This window comes from Diplotaxodon limnothrissa, linkage group LG13, assembly GCF_057381915.1.
Source record: "Diplotaxodon limnothrissa isolate DT_005_m linkage group LG13, D_limnothrissa_male_GT1.1, whole genome shotgun sequence".
NCBI classification, from domain to species: domain Eukaryota; kingdom Metazoa; phylum Chordata; class Actinopteri; order Cichliformes; family Cichlidae; genus Diplotaxodon; species Diplotaxodon limnothrissa.
Window position 1 is genome coordinate 3579115 of NC_140608.1, and position 27765 is coordinate 3606879.

General features: G+C 38.9%; 1 protein-coding gene across 2 annotated transcripts; it reads left to right on the forward strand.

Moving 5' to 3' along the window:
• Nucleotides 1-625: 625 nt before the first annotated feature.
• b3gnt2b (UDP-GlcNAc:betaGal beta-1,3-N-acetylglucosaminyltransferase 2b) lies at nucleotides 626-27168 on the forward strand. Of its 2 annotated transcripts, none has more exons than XM_085369039.1 (3): nucleotides 626-771; nucleotides 16613-16757; nucleotides 23804-27168. In XM_085369039.1, exon 3 carries the CDS (start codon nucleotides 23829-23831, stop codon nucleotides 25020-25022), a length of 1194 nt encoding a protein of 397 aa, XP_085225165.1. In that variant the 5' UTR covers nucleotides 626-771; nucleotides 16613-16757; nucleotides 23804-23828; the 3' UTR covers nucleotides 25023-27168. The 2 variants fall into 2 exon arrangements, with proteins under 2 accessions (XP_085225165.1, XP_085225166.1); XM_085369040.1 differs by lacking the exon at nucleotides 626-771 and adding an exon at nucleotides 14087-14152.
• Nucleotides 27169-27765: the final 597 nt, after the last annotated feature.

The window sequence follows — 27765 nt, forward strand, 5'->3', positions numbered from 1 at the left end:
TTAAATGTGGTATTATTGTGTGGATGCCAGAGGCAAGACTCACAGTACTGTAAATATCAAAAGTCTCAATAAACACATTATTATTATTATCATTATTATTATTGTCATTATTATTATTATTATTATTATTATTATTATTCCAAAAGTCTAGTTTTTATTTTTATTTTAGTTAACTAAAATGTTTAACTGATGATAATACACACAAAGAGATCACAACACTGGTTCATACCAGTTGGCTGCCTTTTTATGCTTGAATAATTCATAAGTTAGTGTTAACAAATAATAAAAACATTCCTCTTTAAATGATCAGGGCACCAAAAAGGTTGAAAAAGCAGCCAGAGACCTTCAGAAAACCTCCGGAACTATTGCTCAACAGCACTTCAAAATATTACAGGAAAGTCTGGTTCCCTGGAATTAAAGCTCGAAGAATTACTGTCGCCTAACCGGTTTCTACTCGTCAAGGTCTCTTTATGATGACGCCTTGACAATTTCAGCCTTTTAATAATGGAATAGCCTTTATAAATCGCGCGCTAGGTGACGTCACTGTACAGGGCGTGATCTGGGAGGTGCCGAGACCGCGAGTGCAGTCACAATTGAGACGGTTAAAAAATAGACCAGTCGCGATAAGCAGCAGATCTCGGCTGTTAGCGGAGGGAAAACACGGGAGGTCCTCGGTAAACAGACGACGATTAGCCACCGGAAACGGCACGTGATGGATTTATTTCACTATTTCGCCGCTGTCGGAGTGTCTCTAGGCTGACTGCCAAGCAAGTGAGTTCAACCGAGTTTATTTTTTCCCACCTGTCCGGAGTAACAGTCATATCGAGTAGCTGAACTAGATCCTCATAGTAAGTTAACCGACCCAGCAAGTTTCCAGGAAAGTCCGAGTTACTCGGGGAACAGGACTGTACATGAAAAGTGCTTGTTCCTTTTCAGGAAAACTCAAGAAAGAAACCAGAAACGCAGTAGGAAGAACAGACTATGACAAGACGTAGTGCCGTGGCATTTGTAAAGCAGTACTATCTTTAAAAATACAGCATTATTCTGCTTTAGGGCTAAATGACTAACCTTAATGAATTAATGGACTTACCTGTTTCGGGGTTAAATGCAGTAAATATTTAAGCTGCCTATCAAATATAAAGATGTGTTTATGATTAACAATAACTTGAGCGAGACTGAAAGCACTTCGGGCACTTGGAAGTGACTGAATCAAAAACTAAAGTAAGACATTTTTGTAGCTATTCTCAATCAAAAAGTGTCACATCGAATGCAGGGGTGTCAAAACATGTGGCCGGGGTGGACTACCCAGTTAAGTCTCGACCACTAAATAGGGTTAAAATCCAAAATGCATTTTCATTCTTGGTGAGCTGTGCCAGCAATCTCTGGGAGTGAAAATGTCTGGGAAGTTAAAAAAAAAATCTTTACAGATTCCAGCATGTTGTTTAAACCTTAAAGATGGAAATGTTTGTCAATATTTATTTTATTAGCCATATATAGCCAAGTTTAAGCAGTAAAATCACTGCATAATAATCAACATAGAAAAAGTTCAATAATCTTTCTTGCTGACCATCCTAAGATGCCCTGAAAATAAGTCGCATATCACTGTAAACACATTCTTCCCTTATTCTAACTTCAAAATAGGAATGAATAAAAAATTCAAAAATGTGTTTAATTGTACTGCAATGCATTTCATTTAGGAACTGGAGTAAATAGGACCTAATTTGAGCCTTTAAGCCTATGAATGTGAAAATACGGAGATACACTGTTGAAATTTCACAAACATGTAGGTTATCATTAAGTGATTAAACAAGTGATCCACTTATGATCAACTAGGGCTGTATGTACCCTTGAGTTAAAAATGAGCTTGACCTCCCTGCTTTGGACATATAAACAATCTGTAAAAGTAGCACAGAGGAAAGTTAGTTTTAAACTTGGTGTTAATGTTAAACCTGGACAAACAAGTTCCCAATATAACTGTCTGTTCTTCCTTCTCTGTCTGTTCTCTGCCTTTTTTTGCTGTGTATGCACTTCATGATCAAATTTCTGAATCACACGAGCAACATTTTCCAAGGGTTTTTCTGCACAGATGTGTGTGCGTCAGCCCTGTACCAGTGCTATGTTTAGACAGAAACATCCAAACCACACTTAGGATGAGCATTGCTTATCAGTCATGGTGAAGTTTCTGACTGGTCTGTTATGGAATTACGAATACAAAGTGGATAAAATGAATGTAAAGGCGCCAAAATTAACAGTATTAGTTTTAATATGTTGTTAAAATTACATCTGTCCAGTCTATGATATTTATTTGAAATTGCTGTACTATAGATCAGGGGTGTAGCCCATACTGATTTGGATACAGTAAGAAAAATAAAAAGGGACTCAAAAGGTCAACAGAAACATGGTGCAGAAACGTGTCTAATCAATTCATTTTGGTAGAGCTGATATTTTCTCTTAGAAAATGTACATTTTTCTACGACAGTGTGCTGTACAATTCATCTAAATTCTGTATCAGCATTAAAGTATACATGAAATGTAATCATTCACAGATATAAATGTGACAAGTGAAAAGCCAGCCAAAGAAAAATACAGAGAATCCCAGGTGTGTACAAAAACAGCCAAACTTTCCAATGTTATCAGTGTTTGTTATCTTGGCTTCATTGTCTGAAAATATATCTCTAAAAACATAGTCTGACAATTTCAGTTTATTATACAGTCATTCATCTTTAAGCTCCAAATAGACAGCACCCTGTTTTTGACCACACACCTGAGGGAGCAACCTGGCCAGTCAACCAGCAAATTTTACCCCCTTAGTGTCCCTTAGTGACTTTTCCAACTTTGGCCTGTGACGATAATGCTGTGTGATTTGTGGTTTCGCATAAACCTAGTTTAATCATTCATGAATGAGATACTATCGTAGCTAGCTGCACTGAGTAGGAGATTCTCTGTATCTCATTGTACAAGTGTATAGTGACAGTAAAAGGCGTTCTATACAAGTGACTGTTTATTAATTATTTACTAAATCACAATAATTCCAAAAATGGACACAGTGTGACATCTTAAAGTTAAAAAGTTTAAATGGCCCAATGGCCGTGAAGATCCGCTTGGTAAAGTAAATCCGTTGGGTATCTTTGTTGGCCTTCAGACAGCAATTCTGACAGCTAAAGAACCAAACGCAGGGCTCGCAAAATCGCTAGCCCGACGTCCCGGAGCTAGCAACATCTCCGGTCGGGCAACCAAAATCTATCTCAGCCCTGCCCGTTGGGTTATCATATAGCCCGAAAAAAAAGTTCATAAAGATAAACAGAAAAAAAAAAATTTTAATATATTTTTTGTACCTTTTCTAACCTAGTTTTTGGCTGCTGCAGAACATAATATGAATAACCGCAAAGACACATTCATTAATACAAATGACCTTTGTATCTGAGTGAGACTGTTTTTTGTTTGTGTTGCTAAGTCGGTCTTTAATACCATCACCGTACAGACATGCATCACTGAGGGAAGAAAAGCTCTGCTAATATTTACTATTTATTAACACATTTTTGTACAGCAGTGTTTCTCACACAGGCTTTATTTTGGAGGCCACTGAAGTGTATCTTAAAATTTATTTTAATTATTTCATTTGTTTCAGTGGAGAAAATTGCATTCAGTTGTACTGTGTGTAAGTCCTCATTCTCCCCATTCAAACAGCACCTCATCTTCTTTATGTTTTCCTACTTGTAGGCTGATCAGGTTGATATTTTGGCAGGCCCCAGGCCTTCATCCAGTAGTTTAAAAAGGTCCTACTCCACCATTTTGGTGGAATATCGATTGCAGGCTTCTGTAACACTAAGGAGTTCAATACAGTGGAGCTGGAGACCATCCACGGGTTACGAAGCTTAATAGACAGATAGCTAACTACTTAAGAAAGTGTGAGGGTACCTCCTTTAGTATATGTGTCCTCCGCAAGTAACAGCTTTCATTGTTTCTCTGTGGAGGGTGAGGAACTGTTACGGTTTCCTTTTAGGTGTTTGGGCTTCATCCCATGTGCACTATAGATAGCCACACATGACTATTGTTTTCAGTTTTTTTGCACTGTTGTGAAATATAACAGAAGGTTGTTTTGAGTTTATTATAGTTTCTTCCAGTGGCTATTTGCATAAATGGCCAATTAAAAGGATACTTCTTTTCATGTCTACTCCGGAGCAGGAAGTGAACAAACTCAAGTGTCCTTTTAATTGAAGGCTTGTGACCTTGACCCTAGATTAATGTGTCGCCTCATCTAATCCATACCACCCAAATTCTTCATTAATATTCCAGACATCATGGGTAGTAAGCAAATTAGTGGCTCAAGGAACATGGAAAGGAGTGAGGGTTATTTACTTTAGGCTTGATGTTACTTAAGGGTTTCTTCCTCATATACTACAGTGGAGAGAGTTCACACAAGTACAGAAGTACATTTGCTGCATATGCTGCTTTTTTGCTCTGAGTTGAATTCATACATTTGGCTTTTCAGCCGTCTTCCTCTTGTTTCAAGGTCATTAATTTAAGCACATCCTGAAACTGGAGATCTGGCAATACCCAGGGGTGGTGCTAATTATGGTGGCATCCCAATAGATCTGTACTATAACCACATTATCGTTAACACAGAAATCTGCAAGGCCCCATTTAGACAGCCAGTCACACAGCCTGATCAGCTATACAGCTTAATGTTCACTTAGCAAAGCTACATGCACAGCACACACACTGTAGGTTTGTTACACTGCTTATCCCCAGAAGAAGTCTTTGGGGCGCGTGTGCCCATGTACAGTGAATGCAGTGTATATTTTCTGTTGTTTAATAAGGTATTTCTCTACATCCTCTAAACGATGGTATTGTTTATAAATTATTAAATGAAAACCAAATGTAGAAACTGTTTTTAAAAAATTCTTACAGTGATGGTGATTTTCTTTGGTTCTAAAATCTCTTTGGGTGCCAAAAACTTCTCTGTATAGAAAAAAGCTGTGTTATTATGCAGCTCAATAGATAAGAAGCCTACAAAAAGTAATAAAAACAATCTAATTAATTCAGCTTACTGTAAACCACCTTTAGACAGTCATGGAGCCTGAATTACAACATTGCATTCAAACAGAAATATTGTTCTACTTTCTATTAATTACCATCAGTTTTTATTAATATTATCACCTTACTGTCAACACTTGAACCCAAACTGTGAATATAAATATTTGGCCTGTTCACGTAGTTTCTCTAAATGTTGTTCATTTGTTTGCTACCCAACGGTGTTAACATTGTTCTTTCTCAAATATTCATGATCACATCCAACACCCAGAGAGTTTGGGGGAGTTCTTTGTTTTTCTTTGGTTTAGTTTCTTACACGCTATAAAGCTTGTAACTTGGCAGTAATGCCAAGATGTGTGCATAAGTGACCACAGTCACTTATGCACACAACCACGTGTTTCAGTTTCTGAACATCAAAAGCAAACCTTTCGTGGGCATTGTTTGCTCAACAGAAGTTAGTAATTTTGTTCTCAGTTATTCAAATGATTTTATATGAAGGTCAACATAACACCACCAGTAAGCTCTTCTTTTAAATGGGGAAAAATGTATTTATAAAGTTTTAGTTAGTTCACTATACAACAGAATTTCTTTTACATTAAAAAAATAAATAAATCTGGTTCCACCTCCCCAAATAAACCTCAGCATTGCTGTGATTAAAAATGTTTGTACACATGTTTACTCATTATTTAATAAACATCTAGCAATGACTATATATATATATATATATATATATATATATATATATATATATATATATATATATATATAATATTTTTTATAGGGGGGGTGTACACATTCCAAAGTAAAAGTAAAATATTTTTTCATTGTCTTGTCAATTTGGTAAATATATCTTTGCACGATTTTGGGGTGATTCTTGGCGTGATTGTGCATTAACTGCCTCCATGAAAGGCTTGTATTGTAAAATGTATTCTGAAATTACTCTTAATATCGTGATAATTAAACGGACTAATGAAGAAACCAGACACTGAAGCTAAACGGAAATGGGCAAATTCAAGTGAACTGAAAACAAAAACAAATCAAGGGAAATCAAAAGCCTTATGCAAAACTGTGCTTTTTGAGCTTGGGAAAAACCTTGAACATCTTTTGCCAGGAAAAAGAGTTCTAAATTACAATTAACATTGTTCACATGTGGCAAAGTATAAGGAGCCGAACAGGTAAAACAGTACCTTTATAACATTTGTCTGGAATTTCATTCCTTTTTTTCTATTTATATATTGGACCCACAACAGGGATCAACTCACGGTGGAGTGAGCCATAAAGTCAGTCATACAGTGGCAGAGCAGCTCAGATCTCTCTGCGCATCCAGGCTCAACTTGTCTGACTTTTTGTATTCTGCACAAGACTGTCAAAATCAAACACACAAGCCTCTTCTCCTTTTCCTTACATCAGCCTCAAAACGGAACCTTTCAATGTTAGCCCCGTTAAACCGCAAAGGTTGAGACATACTGCTCAAACAGAGATTCCGGAATGGCTGCTTGTTCAACTTTTTGTCACATGAAACGGAGTCGTTTCACAATACCAGGGTTTCTTAATCACTAATATGAAGAGATGTGCATTTGCACACAAGTTAGCACCAGCTATAAATTGCTTTGCTGCCGCTGTTTCCCAAGATCCATTAAAAACAGCTTACTGAGTAGACAGAATTAATCCATAATGTTACAGTCCGTGGTCGCTCCAGAATATGGCAAATACATCAGTGGGCTTAAAAAGACATTAATGATAATGGGAGGAAAACTAAAGTGATGCCAGTATAATAGCCAGGACACTCACAGAACTGCCTAATGTAAGTGATGACTTGCAGGATGATGGCACACTGAGGAAACTAAAGACAGCATTTCTGACTGAGTTGTACTACTTTGTCTTTATCTGGGTCCTACGTTTATGCTGTCAATAGTACTCTAAAAGAAGCCGAGCCATTTTACGAAGTTAAAGTTTAGACTGCTTTGTATCCTTGGCTTTATTTGTATATGAAAACCACCTGGAGAAAGTTTGAAGGTGCGTTTTCATTTCATTTCATGTCATTTCATTTCATGTCATTTCATTTATTTATTTATTTCACACTTGGTTCAACAGTTTTAACAGTTTTGTCCTTTCATACACACAAACCATGCTTTTTCTCAGTATAACACTGTAACAATGCGTGAAAAGGAGCAGGAAGAAGAAAATATTCTTATTAAACCCTGCCCCCATCTGCAATCCAACTAATAACCAAGGAACACACTAACATTTATCTCCAGATCCTAACGCACACCAAACATCAAATTTACAATCAGCAATATACCACTTCATATAATAACAAGGAGAAAAAATAAGTAAATAGAATAAAATAAGGCGAGAGAAAGCGTGAGAGAGGGAAAAAAAAAAAAAAAAAACCTTCTTCAATTAACTCCAATTTGATTCATATTCTTCATATTGAATTATTGTTTTAGACATGTTAGACTTTTTAAAACAATGTAAATTTGTACAGTTCTTTAGATTATAATGAGAGTTCCACAGTCGTATACCCCTAACTGTTGGACTCATTAATCTTTGTGTAGTCCTAGTTAGTTGATGCTTAAAATGAAATTTCCTTCTGCTGTCTTCACCCCCCGAACACATTGAAAAGAAACTTTGTAACGTGAAAGGCAAAGTATTATTTTTAGCCTTAAACATAATTAATAGTGTCTGTAGTTTCACTAAATCTCCTAATTTTAAAACTTACTGTTGAACTGTTGAAGTTAATGGTTCACAACATAGTTCTTGTTGATGGTTTATAGTTGTCCGCTTTTAAAAGTAAAGATTTTGATGCCCACTTTTTTAGCAAAAGAAATTCACCGATTTTTAAGTTGTTGTTTTTTGTAAGTAGGGTTTAATTTACTGAAGGTTAGAGTAATACTTTATTAAACTGATAAAAGATCATTGGAAAATGTATCATCTTCTCCACTTACGCATGTAAGTTCATATTATAAGCTGTTACTTTCAATGGAAATGTGAATTGTTGCATCCTTAATGAGTCATCTTGTTACTGTTGTATTCCCCTGTTCCATTAAGTCTTTGTCATGAGGTAGCTTTTAGCGGTCTGGTAACAGGAACACTGGAGTTGGGCAACATATGAGTGGTCAACAACTCACACAAACTCAAAATAAAAAAGATAATGGAAACTAAATTGTCAGTGGCTATTTTGTCACCCAATTAATTTACAAGCATTGTTTCTTGGTGAATCTTGTGGAAAATCTAAACTATTATTAAAAATGCTCAATAATAAAACACTTAGAAATGTGAAAACATCAGTTCCCTTTTGACAACAGTCATTGTGTGAACCATTGTCTTTGTGCTTCTTGTCTTTGCCACATAACCACTTCCTGGCCTCAGTTCCTAAGAATCTGTATCCATTTAGCCATTCATAGTAACTATGTAGATGCAATGCCAGCTATAGGAGTTCGCTAATGCACAAGAACCAGACAGATATTTTCAAGTTGAGACCACATGGCTTGTCATTTGTATTGTTTCTAGGTGGATTTAAGGTCTTCCATATATTTCAAAGTAGGTTCGATATCACAGGTCATTCAAGGATTCCAGCCTAATGATGTCTGAGTTATGGACTTTCTCCCTTATTTAATTATACATGGAAAACTATAATCTTGTTATCATAATTAGGGCTGAACGATATATCGCATTTGCGATAATATCGCGACATGATCAAGTGCAATTTTCTAACCGCAAAGGCTGCGATTATACTGCGATTATATTATACAATTCATGGGCTGCATCCTCCTGAGGCCGCATTTGTAGACCGATTACGTCACAGCGACGCGCCGAAGGCTGTCCAAATTACTACCATATCCCAGAATTCATAGCGCGGCCCAGCCAAACTCCAGTTTCCAGCAATGGCGGCCGCTACTAAGTTTTAAAATTACTCATACTAATCTTTCTGGGTCACAAAATAAACTTTTAACATATTTTCAGGCGAGAAAGTAGTTGTGTAAACATCAAATATCTGCTCGGTTTATCAAGATATCCCATATTTGCAAAAGTGCTTCGACGTTTTCAGAGGCGTCTGCTACCCACCAGCTCGACAGCTAGCCGGGAGCTCGAGGGTTACTGATGCGGCCGAGAACGGCACAACTCCCGGCACATCATTTTCAGATCACCGCGGAGTTTCGCTGCTCGGGTTAAACGTAATATATAAGTCACTTAGACAACCTAAAAATGTTATTGTTGGGCTTTTTTCAGTGTTTTGTTTGTTCGTGAGTAAATCGGTTTGGCTGAGATTAAAGTTATTAGATTAGATAAAATAAAACTTTATTAATCCCCCGGGTGGGTTCCTCCTTGGTTTTCACACAGCTGACTAAACGTCAAACAGAAAACTTATTAAACAGAAGTATGAGACAGTCGAGAATTTACACCAGTGTCTGGTTATATTTTAGATAGCAAGAAGCAGACGGCCGAGTTTATTAAACTCCACCGAGACAGCGGTGACGCTAATCAGAACTAGCCTTCTGATTAGCTAATCAGAAGGCTAGACCGTCCAATTTCACGCCTTTAAACTTTAAAGGCGTGTTTGTGTGTGTGTTTATACAATTGCTATTATGTTTGCACTTTATGTGTAATGTTACTGACTGCAGAGATCAGTAAGATGTGTGTATTTTTTATTTATTAGTTTTATTTATTTAATATTATTTTTTAATTGAATGACTGTCTAGTAGTTCACAGATGTCGAAAAACTGAGTGTGGTAAAGCCACTGATTTTGTTTATGTATATTTCTGCAATCTGCACATTGTACTGACTTTCATTTTAATGTTTACACCAGGGTTCCTTGTCAGCACTTTATGCTCAGATGTTTGTAAGCTAAAAATAAACTATTGTGTATGTTCAAATATACTGTTGTGATTGAAGAAGTTAAATAAAAATGTCAGTCATCAATTCATGCATCACCTCATGTCATCATAACAGAGGTCTGTCTTCCAGGAAAGAACAGTTTAAAATTAATGTAATATAGTATTGGCCATACTATATGATGTATTGCTTGTCTTTGTTTAATAATACAGAAGACAAATACCTTAAAAAATAATCGCATATCGCATCGCAATCGCAATATTGGGGCAAAAAATCGCAATTAGATTATTTTCCATAATCGTTCAGCCCTAATCATAATGTGATTCTGATCTCGTCTGACATAAAGAAAAGTTGTGCACGCACAATGCAATAGCTTCAAAAAGATTTTTTAGCAAAAAAGCATGCAGCTCACCATGTCATGTTAGGAGCCTGAGAAGTATACATGGTGAGGTGGTTGTGGCTGTGCTGGCACGCACATAATAACATGGGTTAAATAGTGACTTTAATAAAACTATCAGGGGATGAAAAGAAGGGTAGATTCATAAGAAAACCTTGAGATATTGGTGGTGTTTAATTATGTGTAATGTAGAGTTAAAGCTAAAGCTTAGCAGTCATCTGAATCCATACACGCTTTCTTCACAATTTAAATGTGCAGGTGCAAAATTACTCGTTTTTATCGTCTTCCTCGGGAGATGTGATAACATTGTCACTTGATCAGCTTAAAGAGTCCATTTCCTTTCTTGCTGCATTAGCATCAGATGCATAATTTCTGTAAACAAAGCTACCATTTAGGTTTTTTTCTTACTGGCAAACACTTTCTAGGATGTCTCACTTCATTTTTACAAGCTTTATAATGTTTAAGATGTACACTATAATCCCTTGAGACAGAGATCTTCGGTTAATCTCTTTGTTTTTCTCAAGGAGTTCCTGTCATTATTTGCAATTAGCCTTTCAGTGGAAACATGGCTATCTGTCATAGTTGCAGGGAGGGTCTTGTCAATGCATTTCTCTAAAGACTGGAAGTTCATGATTCGTTTTGCAGAGTGCACTTCATCTTTGCTCATCAGGTCACACTGGAGTGACACTACCTAAGTTCAGTGTGTGCTGAGTGTGAGCAAATGACTAGCAGGTGGCCTAAGTGTAGCCAGGGTCACAAGTATTTGTTGATAATGAGAAATTCCAGTCTATTTTAAGTTCCAGTGCTATTGTGAGGCAGTGAATGTCTCTCCTTTCCCCATCACTATACTGTAGCTTAGAAATGGTCACTTTAGCATTACTAGGAGGAAAAAAAGAACATTTCCTCAGGTTGTTTTGAGAATAAATGTGCAGAGCTTGAGAGCTGTTCTTCGCCCCGTAGAACCCACCCCATAGCCATATTTGGATAAGGAAATTAGTGTTCCTGATATTACTTCAGTTTTTGGGCTTTTGTTATTTTAGGATTGTTGTTGTTGTTGTTGTTGTTGTTGTTGTTGGGTCTCATGTACAAAACCAGGAACATAATCCCACCCTGTATACTTCAAGGACCTCTTGCTTGTCTCGGTGCATGCTCAATCATTGAGGTAAGTAAAACCCTAAAGGTTGATTCTGTTTGTCTGGACGTAGCGTTTTCAGTGGGAGAAACGTTTTGTCACTCATCCAATTAACTTGGATGATGAACGGAATCAATTTTTTGGGACCTCTAGGTTGAAATATTTAGGTTGTTATTGTGGTTTTATAGTAATTCCGATGAGGATGAATGGGAGATTTTTAACAGAATGTCCTCTAAGGCTAGTTATGCATGTGTTGCATTTTAATAAAACCAACACAGAGATCAGAACCAACAAATAAAATTAGGAGACTGTCTCACATCAATGGAAAATTCTGAGAAGGAGCCATGACATTTGGTGGATATATTCCAGCTCAGACAGTCCCTCTTTAAGTTGCAGCCTTCAGGCTATTTATGGCCCTCCTCTCTTTGCACCATGTCCCCATTAGACCCACATTTTTCGTACAGTAATATCTTAGTCTTGTATGAAGTATTACTCCCCAAAAAATTATCTTTGGTAGTTTCAACCTACAAAGGTGAAGAGAGTCTGCTCAACAATTTACAATCCATGGATAATGATGATTCATATACAAAGGTAATTCAAAGTGCTTTTATAATGCATTACAATGTCAGAGAGATAAAAGGAAATGATGAACTTCTAGATGCATACTGTCAAAATGTACTTGAGATGATCCTGACTGGGGACAGGCAGTAATCCTCTTGTTGAGTATCATCAGTAATTATCATGCTTTATTTATATAACCCAAGATTCATTTTGTATAGCTTCATGGGACATTTGTTTAAACAAAAATCTGTGACAGTGTTCCAGTCAGATCCATTTTTAGCTTGGTATGGGTGGCTGTTGCGTTCCTTTCCTTGACTTTTATTGTTGTTGAATTTATTAAGCAGACCACAGAGAGGTAAATCAAGAACAGTGGCTCTGTCACCTCAAATCATTAACAGGTTTTCTGCTCAGTTTCTTTATGTGGTGGAAAAACTGTTTTTGATCCAGAGGATGCTGAAAACTCCACTCGCTCTAGAAGGAAAAACTTAAAACTGGGACCTGCCCATTGCTTTGCCAGTTTTCACTGCGATGCATTGCCACTGGTAACACCCACAGAGGAAATCGTTAAATGTGAAACCAAAATATCGTAAGTGGTGCCAGAGACGAGACGTTTTACCTTCAGCATAAACACTGGTCAAAAAAATTAAAGGGAAGTTGCAATAAATATTCGTCCCTTAAGTCAGGTGCATGCTCCTCTAAATGGTTAGACTCTTTATCTTTAATTTTTTTTTAGCCTTTATCAATTGAAGGTTGAACTTTGTCCACAGACCTGACGTGGCCTGTGGGGGAGACTTATCTGTTATCACTCGCACACAGCAGTTAGCAGCCTGAGCCTTTTAGGCTTCTCTGCCCTGCTGACCTGTTTCACACAACTTTGGGAGGGTTGCAACCGTGAGTGTGTAGGACATGTGTGCTGCAACCGTGAGTGTGTAGGACATGTGTTCTGCAACCGTGAGTGTGTAGGACATGTGTGCTAACCAGACCTGCTGCAAAACAAGCCCACAAATATCAACCAGCTAGTGAAGAGGATGTCCTAGATACATTTTCTGTTTTTGAGTTCCTAAAAATGATGAAGTTTTACGTTGAGAAGGGCGTGGCTGATCAGTGGAGCTTCATTAGTTGTGCATTCATCTGAATAGTAATGGCAGTTAACGTTGCTTTAACCTCACTGTTAAAAATGTAATTAGTGTTTTCATCTGCAGTTAGTACGAAAAGCCTAGCGGCAGTAAAATGAGACAGAAGTGATTGGAGATGTCAGCTTCAGCGGGGTCAGACAGGTCCTTAAAGTAAAAAGAGGTGTGTTGATTTTTCACTTTTGAAATTTGTGTTGCCTTTTTCAGCATTTTAGAGACTCGTGAAATTTCCAGAGCTGCAAAAATATGTTTTATGTCCATTTTAGATGCCCTCCAAGACTCACAATCTAAACCCAAAAATGTGTTTGTTTGTTTTTCACTAGAGGTTTCTGTAATTAATTTTTAGCATTAACATCGTGGTCTATATAATGTTTTAAATAGGAAAACTGCACAGTTTTCTTTTGCATTGTTCACTTGCATTGTAGTTTTGTTTTGGGAGGTTTTTTTTGTTTTTTGCCCAACAAACTGTTGTTATTTAGTCTTAAATAACTTATGTACAGGAGCATATGCAGGAAAGAAAAGAGGAAAGTTTCTCAGCATGGTCAAACAAACACAATGGAAAGCATGAGAAGCAACGGAAATGGAACAAAGCCAGGCGTTCCTTTCGATGATTAACTCCATTTTAATTGTTTGGCCATCCTCCGGTGGCTTTTTCAGTTTGTTTCGTTAAGAGGTTGCCTATGCTTGCTATCTGCTGTCCTCTCATATCTAACCAGCACACACAGGCAGTTTAATGATTAACAAAACCCAGTCATGTTTGTATAAAACGAGCTTTCTACATCAGTCTTTTGCAAAAGCATTAGATTATTATTGCGTGTGTGTGTGTTTGTGTTTCACTTTTCTCTTTATATTTATATCTTTCTTTCTGTTTGTGAGAGATTTATCTAACAAAAACAAACTGTACAAGTTTATTTAAGATCCTGCTAGTTGCTCCCATACACAATTTAAAGTCAAAATGCTTTGAGAGATGATTTTATGCAGACATCCACGCAACGGCATGTCTGTGTAAGGAGGAGAAGCTCAGATTTAAGGACTCTTAAGAAGGAAAAGTACCTTGGGTAAGCTCAAATATTAGTAAGCAAACAAATCTCTAAAACTGAAAATAAGTATTAGTCCTGAACAGCACAAAGTCTAGTTTCTGTGGAGAGAAGAGCTCTGTTAAATACAGCAACCCCTCCTGTCTTTCGGTGAGATGGTGATAATAGTCTGCACTGTGTTTCATGAATGTGAAGTCTGTTTCATGGCTTTGCTGTCAGTCAGATGTTTACCTGCACTTGAGTGACCAGCCTCCAGAGTTTTGTGGCAGTAACTAAATTTTTATGGAATTTAAACATTAAGGATTGACAATTGAGGTAGGAGGGTCATGGTGTGTGTCTGTATGCGATTATAGAAGTAGAGTGTGTGTATATGGTGCTGAAAGTGTGCAAAAAAAGTATTGTAAAAATTACTAACTTAACAAACATGTCAGTATGTCATCAGCGCATGAAAGGATCTGACATGTCAGCTGGACAAAATAATTGGATATTCTTTTAAGTTAATAAACTATGTTGTTTGTTTTGCTTAGTGAGATGTTATCCTTTTTCTTTTAGCTGCAGCAAATTTAAAAATATTAGACAAATGTGTAAGTGTGATTAGCCTCTAGGCAAACTGTATATCAGATAAACTCAGGCTCAGACTGTATACATTTAATTTATCACTTTACTGAATATATGGGAAAGTCAGATTATCATAAAATTTCCTGCAACATAGAGGGGAATAAAATATAAAGTTGCTTCTAAAACCATTTCTTGATTGGTGCTCAGAGAAAAATGCAAACATTTCTGTCTAAGAAAATAAATAAATAAATACATTTAGCGCCTCACTGGTCTCTTATCTGGAACATAACCTACACCGGAGCAGAGAGGTGTGCTACAAAGTTAAATGGGTTAGCAAGCTTAAACTCACTGTTCTTTTTTACCTCGCTAGATCGTTATGGCAACTTGTTCTGAACACATAACCTGGTCAGGATCAGGTTATGTTCAAAGTTTAAACATTAGCTAGAGACACCACATACTCACTGATTTGTTTTTTGTTTTTGTTTTTAATTTACGGTCTGCTCTAAGTGTAATAGACATTATCTGCTGCTATACGAAAAAGTCCCACATGCAGTCTGTTCAGTCATGTGTTACAAACACCAGTGAATGTAGTTCAGTCATAAAGTTACAGGGATGCAGACTGTGCGTCACATTGTCACGGGAGATCGGTTCAGTTGGTGATGCAGAAAATGTCTTAATGTTTTCTGCTTGATCTGTTTCTCTGACACTTCTGGAACCGCAGCTAATAGAACACAGATTAGAAAATTCCTCTGCTTGATTTTTGAATCACTCAGCATTTATAGACGTCAAATCACAAGACTTCAGAAGACTTTGTCCTGTCTGTATCTATCATCTGTTCCTTTTGATAATGTCTGATTGACGCTCAGTTGGTAAATTTTTAAAACCATTGTCATGATACCAAATCTCTCTGGCGCCTAAGTTTGTGAATGCAATAACTCGAGAACACGGCAACATAGGAACTTCAAATTGATACCATAGGTGTGCTCCTTAAAAATATCAAATGAGTTTGAATCTCAGTGATCTTGGCGTAAAGGTCAAAGGTTTTCTGAAACTCTTGTGAATGCAAAAACTTGAGAAAAGGGTGACATAGGATGTTGAAATCGATAATATAAGTGTGTCTGCTAGGAGCCTGAGAGGTAGCACAGGAAGTGGCCAGTATTTTTGGTTTTAGTCAAGTCAGCTAACACAAAGAAACCCTGGCTATGTTGATCATGAGTGGCAGCGCACTTCTTCTAAATAGGTTTGCAGCATAACCTGCCATAGCACTATACCGTGTTAAGAAGTGAACCACTTTTTGTACCACTGGGCAATCAGAGTGCCATGTTTATATGCAGCATGAAGTTAGGATCTGCATTTCAAGTAAGAATACTGTACACGGGGAATTACTTATTGTTGTACTACGAAAGCACTCCCTCTGGAAACCAGCTCTGTTACTTTCACATAGATTTAGTCGACACATTTTGTCCTGTGGTACCTGTCAGGAAAATTCTTAACTTAAAAATAAAAAAAATGAAAACCGTGAAAAGATACAAAAATAAATCATAGTAATGATTGAACCTCCCTGAAGTGAAATTTAATGAAACCAAGTTCTGTTTTACTGTGAATTTTGACACCAGGGTTTTAATTTCATTAACAGCAAATCTACATCTGTTCCAAATATCACACATAAAACTGTATTTTATTATTAAAAGCTGTATACACCCTCCCACCCAATCATGACTGCTCACAGAGGTCAGACTTCACCAGTTCTTCTACTAGAAACACTAATAAAGATATATTTATCATTTTGTATTTAAATCAGGGTTATTGGTTCTTTCTTTAAGAAGCACACTTTCAGTATATAAAATTAGAACTGATGTCTTTTTTGTCCTCATGCTCTCTTCCTCAATATTGACATCTGGGTTCTTTCTCTCTCATTTGCAGATTCAGTCTTTTCTCTGCCTCCTCCCCTTCCCGATCCCTTTTCCCCATTGGCTGTTGTCCCCAGACAGTGCACAAAAGTATGGGGTAAAAGTGCTGAGGAGACACCAGGAGAACAAGAGCTGAAGAGGCCCACTCACCTGCACAGGTAAGATCACACAATGTGCGTCGTTGGAAATGTTTTGAATAGGCAGTGCATCTCTTGGCATGTCTGTCACATTAAGACTCTCATTTAGATCTGTATAGCTATATTCTGTTATGTTTACACATGAAGTTTAAGGTTTTAGGAAGGTGCATTGTTCATCGGTTCTCTCCACAGTATAGTATTTAAAGCCATCTAAACATAATCATGAAAGCTATTAAGGTCCACTAAGAAGCGTACAAACCCAGCCCTTCAAGCTGCCATTGTTCTGTAGTGTCTCACACCCATCCCCCACTCAGGTGGGATGGCTTACCTCAGTGAACCTTTTTATCAGGTGGAAGCCACACTGGTCAAACACAGTCTAGTGTTGTCTGGTAAATTACTGACCTCATCACAATCCCACAGACCTGTTTGTTACCCGACACCATATGGTGTCACCACAAGCTTCATGATCGATAAACATAAAGTTAATGAATAATGGAGAGAGGTTTAAAAGCGGATCAGATAATTATGTTACAAACTACACCAAAGTGCCCATAGACAACCTACGCAGATACAGGAAGAACATGTAAAGTACACACAGAGAGGTCTTGTCCCGATGGTGGCAAATTGTATCTATATGGAATAAAAAAATCAAAAATAGATTACATGCTATTGTTTCAGTGTATAATGTATAGTCCTTTAACCCCCCAAAAATCCTAATCATACCACAAAGGTTTTTAATAGGCATCTTTTGATGGTTGACTTGAATCAAAGTAGTCAAGTGTATCTGTGTAAAAGAAGCCTGACTGTCTTGGAATCCGTTATCTAAATAAAGTATAATAATCTTTTATCTTTAAAGCCAAGTCAGACGAATTCTGCAAAAGAAGAGCCATAAAGGTTTATTGTGAGCAATAAAAGTGCCACTGCGGATGTTTGCAGACTGCTTTTTGACATTGCGTTTCTTCATCTCTGCCTGAACCGTTATCATGCTCCATTGCTGTCTTTTACCACAGTGAGACTATTTCTTATTATTAGTTTATTAATAATTCAACTTTTTTTCCTCATTCTGTGTGGATTCTGCATACAGTCGGTTTAAGAAAAAATACAATAAAACTTTCTGTCCACTTATTTTGTAATTTTTAGGAGTACTTTGCACCATAACAAGTATAGGTGTGCACTGCTTCCTGTGATGACAGGATGTGACTCATACTGTCTTTTCTTGGGGCACTGCTTATGTTCTGGATCTAAATGTGTTTTTGCATATCCTTAAAATGAGGGTCCATTTAAAAATAATACATTGATGAGGTTTTATGAGGTAACTAGATCTAGTTAGATTAATCAAATCAAGAAGGCCATCAGTCAGTTGTGTTCACTTGCAGACAGCTTTCCAGCATACTTGGTGGGGCCTAGGGCTGAACGATTATGGAAAATAATCTAATTGCGATTTTTTGCCCCAATATTGCGATTGCGATATGCGATTATTTTTTAAGGTCTTTGTCTTCTGTATTATTAAACAAAGACAAGCAATACATCATATAGTATGGCCAATACTATATTACATTAATTTTAAACTGTTCTTTCCTGGAAGACAGACCTCTGTTATGATGACATGAGGTGATGCATGAATTGATGACTGACATTTTTATTTAACTTCTTCAATCACAACAGTATATTTGAACATACACAATAGTTTATTTTTAGCTTACAAACATCTGAGCATAAAGTGCTGACAAGGAACCCTGGTGTAAACATTAAAATGAAAGTCAGTACAATGTGCAGATTGCAGAAATATACATAAACAAAATCAGTGGCTTTACCACACTCAGTTTTTCGACATCTGTGAACTACTAGACAGTCATTCAATTAAAAAATAATATTAAATAAATAAAACTAATAAATAAAAAATACACACATCTTACTGATCTCTGCAGTCAGTAACATTACACATAAAGTGCAAACATAATAGCAATTGTATAAACACACACACAAACACGCCTTTAAAGTTTAAAGGCGTGAAATTGGACGGTCTAGCCTTCTGATTAGCTAATCAGAAGGCTAGTTCTGATTAGCGTCACCGCTGTCTCGGTGGAGTTTAATAAACTCGGCCGTCTGCTTCTTGCTATCTAAAATATAACCAGACACTGGTGTAAATTCTCGACTGTCTCATACTTCTGTTTAATAAGTTTTCTGTTTGACGTTTAGTCAGCTGTGTGAAAACCAAGGAGGAACCCACCCGGGGGATTAATAAAGTTTTATTTTATCTAATCTAATAACTTTAATCTCAGCCAAACCGATTTACTCACGAACAAACAAAACACTGAAAAAAGCCCAACAATAACATTTTTAGGTTGTCTAAGTGACTTATATATTACGTTTAACCCGAGCAGCGAAACTCCGCGGTGATCTGAAAATGATGTGCCTGGAGTTGTGCCGTTCTCGGCCGCATCAGTAACCCTCGAGCTCCCAGCTAGCTGTCGAGCTGGTGGGTAGCAGACGCCTCTGAAAACGTCGAAGCACTTTTGCAAATATGGGATAGCTTGATAAACCGAGCAGATATTTGATGTTTACACAACTACTTTCTCGCCTGAAAATATGTTAAAAGTTTATTTTGTGACCCAGAAAGATTAGTATGAGTAATTTTAAAACTTAGTAGCGGCCGCCATTGCTGGAAACTGGAGTTTGGCTGGGCCGCGCTATGAATTCTGGGATATGGTAGTAATTTGGACAGCCTTCGGCGCGTCGCTGTGACGTAATCGGTCTACAAATGCGGCCTCAGGAGGATGCAGCCCATGAATTTGGACATGTCCAGAGTATAATCGCAGCCTTTGCGGTTAGAAAATTGCACTTGATCATGTCGCGATATTATCGCAAATGCGATATATCGTTCAGCCCTAGTGGGGCCAGACAATTGAATTCAGTTGCTTCCAGTTATTATGAAACATGATAACGGTGACTTTTTTTCTATTGCTTTGAAGCTCTGATGTCTTTTTGTGTAATGAATTAAGTTCACCTCTTGCCATTGCAGCACTGCACTTTTTCCCCCGCCCCTTAATTTTCGAACTTACTTGTCCTTTAGCGTACCTATAAGTAAGCCTTTGGTCACTGAGCTCCAGAGGAAGTAAAATTCATAAGTTTTCCATGGAAGAAATGGTGGAAGAATTGTGTAACAGCTGTCTGGAGCTGATTTTTGCCTCTGATCACTCGAGGTCTCTCACACTTCCTGTGGTGAGCGTGCCCGTGTCATAGTCCAGCTTATGCCTTGCTTATACTGTGTTGCAGACATGGACACAGACATCTGGAAGGCCGACGGTCGAATAGTCATTCCTGTTATACTTTGAAGTCTGCTGCCGTAGATAGTTGATTGTAATGTAGATCGGTAGGAAGAGTCCACACAGTCCCAAAAGAACAGGCAGGCGTGGACCATTGCACCCACTGTCTGATGGGATTTAAGTCACTCAGGCCGAAGCGGACCTCAGTGGGCTCGCAGGCATGGAAAGACATATCATAATATAATGAAGACATTATGAGCCAAAACAAATTATGAGAGAGATTCTGTGTTAAACCAGAATATATGAATTATTAACCCAAAGAATCCAAAAACCTCAAGTTACATTATGAGGTTTGTTAGTCAGTAGTGTTACTGGTTGAATGAGTGTTCGAATGTGTTGTGTAAAATGAGAGAAACTGGCCAGGTGCTCCCAGTTGCACTGATTAACTCTACCTACCAGGAAACTGCAACCTAACATAGAAAAACCACAGTAGTCCCAGCAGAAGCAGGAGGGCTGTCACTTGCCAGCTGTCCTTTCAAGGCAGGCTTTATTGTCAAATGCGCTCAAGTCAGGAACTAACCGTGACCAGACATCTCCACATCCTCCAGTGCCTCCACATCTTTAAGTTTTGTTTTTCATTTAATGTATATTTCAAGATTAAGAAAATCATGTGTGAACTGATTTTAACTGTCTTTAAGCTGGAGTCAGCTCTAACAACACTGACTGAATGCAAAAGAACTGAAACTATAGCTTAAAGTTTGGTGCATGACCTTACTATGCCTAATCTGTTTTTGTGTGAGTGTCAACCACAAGTGTAGACCTTGTCTTTTTAATGCTGACAGCTAGAAGCATGATATTTGTGTGTCAAACCACCAACATGCCTTAATTGCTTCAGCTAAAATGGCCTCGATGTGAAACACTATGACTGAGTTTAATGTCTTAAACCAAATGCAGATGGTCAGCCAGACTTAGGCAGGTATGCGTGGATTTTGCTGCAGACTACTGGTGGTTAATTACAGGTCCAGAAGTTGTGGTTTCATCTACATGTTGTTTAGCTTTCTTCTTAAGAAGCCTCCCCCACCGACCCACCCACTTGTTTCCCAGAAGTGATCTTGTTTGTATGGGATGCAGAGGAAGGGAAAGCTTAATTATCCATGAGAGTAAGGGAGAAGAGGAGATTGAAGGAAAACTAGCATAAGTCCATGCTTGTCTGTTTGGTGATATAATACTGATAAGTGTGATGTATTCCTATCCTGCGTTGAGTCAGAACAAATTCAAAGGAACAGAGGAAACCTGATGGAGACGGGCAGAGTGAGGAGGAGTGAACGAGGCTCACGGAATAGAAAAAGAAGAGCAAACAGGAGTGCAGCAGTGGAGAGTTGTTGCTAGGAGGCTGAGAGAGCAACACAATACAGAGGCAGGAAGGATCCAGGGAGCAGTTCAGATCTGTTAGCTCATCAGGCAGAGCTCGCACCGCTTTTTGAGCTGTTTACATTGATAATTGTAATGAAGATAAATAAGTCTTAATGTCCTGACTCGGCTCTCTGGGGCCAAAACCTGGTGGAAACAGGTGAAGGCAAAATTAAATTCTTGTAAGTTGTTTAGAATTAAAAACACCTACACCATCTCTAAACACACCAATGAGCAGTACCCTTACACCCAAATGTTTCTAAAAAAAAAAAAGACTAAACAGTTGTCAGATACAATGAAAATCCCCAGCAACACAAACTAGTGCCTCATAACCTACCTGTGCCTGGTTAACAGCAAACAAATCCTGTGTCTTGTAATCTTTAATGCTACAACGGGATTTCCTTAAACCTAAAATATAACTCAAAGTGTCTTGTCTGTCCCAAAAGCTCTGCGATGAGATGTCTGCAGACGCAGATGAGAGGAAAGTGAAAGCAAACAGGCACCTCGGTCGTGCCAAAAAGCAGAAAAGAAGAGGCTGCGCTTGATTTTTAACAATAAATAACAGCAGCAAAAGTCTTTATCTCATTGAAATCACTGAAATTATTCGATTGGAAACAATGCTGGGGAGCGGCTTTTCTGACTGAGATGATCAAGAAGCACTTTCCCTAAATGAGCCCTAATGTCTCCCAGATGAGCAGACCCTTTTTGGCTTTCAGAGCTTGCAATCTTATATCATTATCCAGTCGTCTTTTTATTTTACTTTTAGTCTTTATGACTTCAGAGTGTTGTTTAAGAAGAAAGTGTGTACATTATTGTACTTTATTGAGCCCCGTGGGGAAATTGCTCTCTGCATTTAACCCATTCACTCAGTGAAGCAGTGGGCAGCCATTGGGCGCCCGGGGAGCAGTGTGTAGGGACGGTACCTTGCTCAGGGGTACCTCAGGGTAGCTGTTAAGGGGAATCGAACCCCCGACCTTCCGATCATGGGGCAACCACTCTACCTACTGAGCTATCCCTGCCCTGTTAAGATTGGAAATTTGCCCAGAAGTGTGCAGCCTCACAGTGAAAACATTTACTCGGTTAGACTTTGTCACAAGTATGGTTAAGCAGTACCAAAACATGTAGTTTATCAATAACTTGATGAAAATATTGCGTTAAAGTGGCTGCTTCACTGGTCTGCAGGAAAAAGGAGAAAGTGAGGGGAACTCCAGGTAAGGACATTTTCAGAGGGGAAAGCGTGACTAAACAGAAACCTGAGGCACAGCTGAGCCTCCTGAAAGGACGGTATTGTCTGTTCAAGCTCACATGTCATCCTCATTTCTTATTGGTTTAAGCAAAGGATACAAAAGCAGAGAGGAGGACAATGAATCCTCAAATGTTTGCCTTCCGTTAAATTGCCCTCTGGCGTAGTAAACGAGTAAACATGTTGTCAGTGGAAATGCAGGTGTATGCTGTGATTTCAGGCAGACTACCTTATCGTGCTTCATCCCGACAGTTAATGTGGTAAACTTGAACTCTCCTTACACCAAGCAGATCATTTGCTAATTGGTTTCTCATATTTAGTTTGGACTGGTCTGGACACGCAGCTTGGTAATTAGATCAGTTCAGGCTCACAGTTGTAAACGCATGCTGCATGAACACACATAAATAAAGTGAACAAAATAGCAAGGCCTGATGATTGCAGATCTAGTTAGGTAGCTCAAAGTTAAATTATCTTTGTGTCTGCCGTAGGAGGAGTATTTTTTGTTTTTAATTATTCCAAGAAAAAAAAAACTACCCTACCTGTGATTTGATTATGGTGATAATGGAGACATGCCACCTCATAAGTTTTACAGGAAGTTTTTAAGTGTTTTGTAAGAAATCAGTTTAACCCTCACTGGAAAGCACAGCCATCACTTCTGAGTGAACCAGCATGTTCACTCAGAAGTAACTATGACAGCCAAACAAACAAAGCATTATTATACACCATATCAGTCAACCTGTGAAAAGTCAAGTGATTCAGTGTGAAGATGACACCACTCTGCTTCAGTCTTATCAGCAGTTTGACCTCTGACCTTCTTGATCAGATCAATACGTAATCTTGCTGTTGCTTTGGATAAACAAACTATTCTGACATAGTTTTACACAACGTCTTACAACACAAACGGGGGTTTCCATGTGATCGTTTTGTCAGTGTGGTTGAGGTGTCTTCTCTTCCTTTTTCCACCCATTGTTTCTCAACAGAGGGAAGTTGTAAACCTGCTCATTTCACCATAGATAACTGTTCTCCCTCGTGCTTCCTCCTACCTGAAATTACCTGAGTGATTTGAGAATAAGGTAAAAGATGAAAACTAAAGATCAGTTTGTAGTGAAGACTAAAGTCTTTGTTTCTTCTTCTGTGTGTCTGCACAGGTGTCAGCGTGTGCGGTAATCTGTCATGGGGCTGCTGCCAAAGATGAGGCTTAAGGTTGTGGTGTCACTGACTATGGTCAACCTCTTTATCTTCATCATCATCTCGCGGAACATCAACCAAGACAAAAGTGGACATCAAAAGATTCTTATCCCTTCCAAACGCTTCTGGGCTAAAGTGGCTCCCAGCTCGGCCTACTGGAACCGCCAGCAGCAGATTCTGGACGTTCACAGCAATCACATCTTCATGACGAACCGCAGCAGCGACATCCCTGAGTGGCTCAATGACACCAGTTTGACATCCAACGTCTGTCAGCCTAACCTCAGGGTGACCACTCAGGTAAAAGATTACAACTCCCTGCTGCCCCGCTTCAAGGACTTCCTGCTTTACATGCGCTGCCGCTCCTACCCGATCATTATGGACCAGATGGATATCTGCAAGGAGCCACCGTTTCTGCTGCTGGCTGTCAAATCGCTGGTGCCTCACTTTGATCGCCGCCAGGCCATCCGCCAGTCCTGGGGAAAAGCAGGCGTATTAGCCAATCGGACAGTGGTTACCATTTTCCTCCTTGGTAACGCAACACCTGGAGACCACCACCCAGATCTGTCTGGTATGCTGCATTTTGAGAACGCCCGCCATAAAGACATCATCCAGTGGGATTTCCGTGATTCGTTTTTCAATTTGACTGTCAAAGAAGTTCTTTTCCTGGAGTGGATCCAGGCACGTTGCTCCGGCGCCCAATTCATCTTCAAAGGCGACGACGACGTCTTCGTTAACACCTACCGCATCATGGACTTTCTCAAGGGGCTCTCGGGACCCAAAGCCAAGGACCTGTTTGTGGGTGATGTGATCACGAATGCGGGGCCCCACCGAGACAAGAGGGTCAAATACTTCATACCAGAGAGCATGTATGTTGGAATCTACCCACCGTACGCAGGAGGAGGCGGCTACCTTTATTCAGGTGACATCGCCTTTCGCCTGCATAACGCATCTCAGCGCGTAGCGCTGTACCCAATAGATGACGTCTACACGGGTATGTGTCTTCGTAAGTTGGGGCTGGCCCCCGAAAAGCACAAAGGCTTCAGGACTTTTAACATAGAGGAGAAATACAGGTCGAACCCCTGCGCTTACAAGAGCTTAATGCTGGTTCACCCAAGGACCCCACAGGAGATGATCCAGATCTGGGCCTGGCTCAGTAGACCCAACCTGACCTGCCAGTGACTGCAGTCAGTCTGAAAACATGTCAGGATAGATCACAAGGAAGGCCAAAGGGCCAAATATTTTAACTTGAACTTTAAAAGTTGGCAGCTTTAAGTTAAGATATTACTACGATGTCCACACAGATCCTCTGCCTGGTTGAGCGTTGTGGCCTGAAAAAATGAGGGCGGCGCTGATTTTTCACATTTTGTATTATGGCTCTATTCCACAGAGGAGTTAACTCTGCTTAACTTTCAAAGGACCTTCACCCAAAGTGAATATCTTTGAGTTCATATATTTATATCACAGCTATTTATATGGCCTTTATGTGCTTTAACACTGTCACCTCCACCACAAAGTGTCTCAATGCTGTATTAAATAAATGAGAGCTGGAAAGTGTCTGCCTGGCACCCAAGGGTCGTTTTGGTTAAGCTATAACATGCTGGTCAGGTTATTGAAGTGAGTAAAAGCAATTGATTGCTTTCTGAACACTGAAAAACAGTAGTTCCTGCATTCCCGGTGAACACTTCCTTGTAGTCATAGCTGGAGGCTTAGATTGTGCTGCTATTTCCAACCACACTCCCAGAAGTATTTACTCACGACTCTAAAGCTCAGAGTTTTTGTTCACATCATTTCCTCAGTTTCCACTGGTGAGACTCTGCTCTCAGTCAGCCACAACATTAAACCCACCTGCTGAAATGTTTTTTTTAAAGGCCAGGTCTCTTTACCGAAGCCACCTTTGTGGTTTCTTAAAAGCAGTTCCCTTAATTGGTGTGGCTGATCAACGTTGGAGCAATTAAAATGAGACAGGGATGTCTAGCCTCGCTCTCCGCAGCTCGGCCGGTCGGGGCTCAGAGAAATCCAAATGCTGGTCTAAATCAGCTTCAGGTTCAAAAAGGTTTAGCAAAAGCCCAAAGTACATTTTCACAGGTGTGTCATTTCAAGCGTTCGGTGTGACGTATTTGCTATGTGCCCGTGGAAAGCGTTGAATGAGGATAAATGCTGCTTTACTGTGACCTGAGTGAGTCTAGATTCTTTAAAACAGGCTGAACACGTACATACACAAATTGTTACTTGATTAAAGTGTCCGTGGGTTTTGCAAGAGACTCTTAAGGGTTCTGTGTGTTGGTGAAAGCTTTAAAGTGTGTGTGAACTTGTGTTTTATTTAAAAGTTGATCCTTAGCTCATTGTTGTTTAGGTTCATTCACCTGACAAGAGACATCCTGCACATATTTACCTTTCCCTCGTATTTCATAAAATTCCTTCTGAGCAATATTGTATGCACGACACGGTGAGATGCTTGACTCGCACACAGCATGAAGGGTAATGGTGTTACTTCGTCTCTGTTAGAGCTCCCCCTGCTGGTCAGGTTGGCGGCAACAAAACATTTTTTGCAAGAGCTTTGTAAACAGTGGCGATCCCACGACTCCCAAACTGCCAACCACCTGATTTATTTAAAGCATCGGCTTATTAATTATCTCTGTGTTAGTCTCTACATCCTTCGTATATCCGTTATGTGACATTTGGAAATCATCCTACAGATAATCGCACCAGGTCTCTTGTTTTTCCTCTTTTCTTTTTGAACTTCAGTATATTCATGCAGGATAAGACCAACACTAAAAAGAGAAGATAAGAACCTGAAAGACGTGTATTTCATGCTTCTGGATTATTTAATATTTCACTTGTTGTGTGCATAGCGCTGTCACTGCTGACATACATGCCGTTAATCGTTGCACTCCTCACTGTGTAGTTTCGCGGCTGCCTGAACTGTTTACATCGCTTTCTAATTGTTGCTTCAGCCTGATGATTGTCTACAGGTGTGTGGGTGTTGAATTTGTTGATTGGAAAAGGTGCACAATTTATCCAAGTTTGAACAGTCAGTGTTTTTCTGGCCTGAATGTCCCGAATGTGTCCAAGCTGGGGATCATGAAGGAAATTCAGCTGAATGTAACGAGGCCTGTGGCTGTTCCTTCATTGTGTGTTTTTTCTATTTAATCAAAGTTTATGTGGAGTATCTGTGTTGTTTTTAACCCACAGAAAGATTTTTTTTTTTGTGTGTGTGTGTGGTTTCTTTAAACTTTGGTTAATGTGAGTTCCAGACACTTTTCGCTGCCTGCACGAGTCAAAGATGATTACCAAATCTGTGCCTGATGTTTGTATGTACTGTATGTCACGCAAACTTAAATGTGATCGCTTTAACATCATGTTTCAATAAAGCTATATTTTAATGGTTTTGTAGATGCTGTTATGTGATTTTTATGGTTTCTAAGGATGTACATGAGAATTTAGAAAAATCAATCACGTCTGATTACAAAAAATCTTGATGCTTTTTAAACCTCAAGTCACTTTTTTTTTTCTAATAACAAGCATTTTAAAGCAGGAGTTAACCTAAAGATACACACATGCAAAGCAAGATATACCAATATTTTTAAAAAAAAATAGTTGGGAGGATGACATCAGCGACCTTGAGGCTGAATGTGGAGGTGATAGATCTGTAATATAATACGCAGCTGATCCATGAAAGGCTGTAAAAACAAACTGTAAACGTTTAGCCAGTGCAGCTGAATCAAAACACGAGTGGTGTGTGGTCCTTTCTTGTTAATGATGTTAAACAGAAATGTGGTTTTTCGTAAGGAAGCTAAAAAAAAAACTCTCTGGGTCACAGGAGCCTGTTCCCAAAGGTACGCTGTTAAATCCAAGACTTTCAGTGAGTTCAAAGCCCAAACTGGGGAAGAAAATTAGAAACTGCTGGTCTGCTGGGATTTTC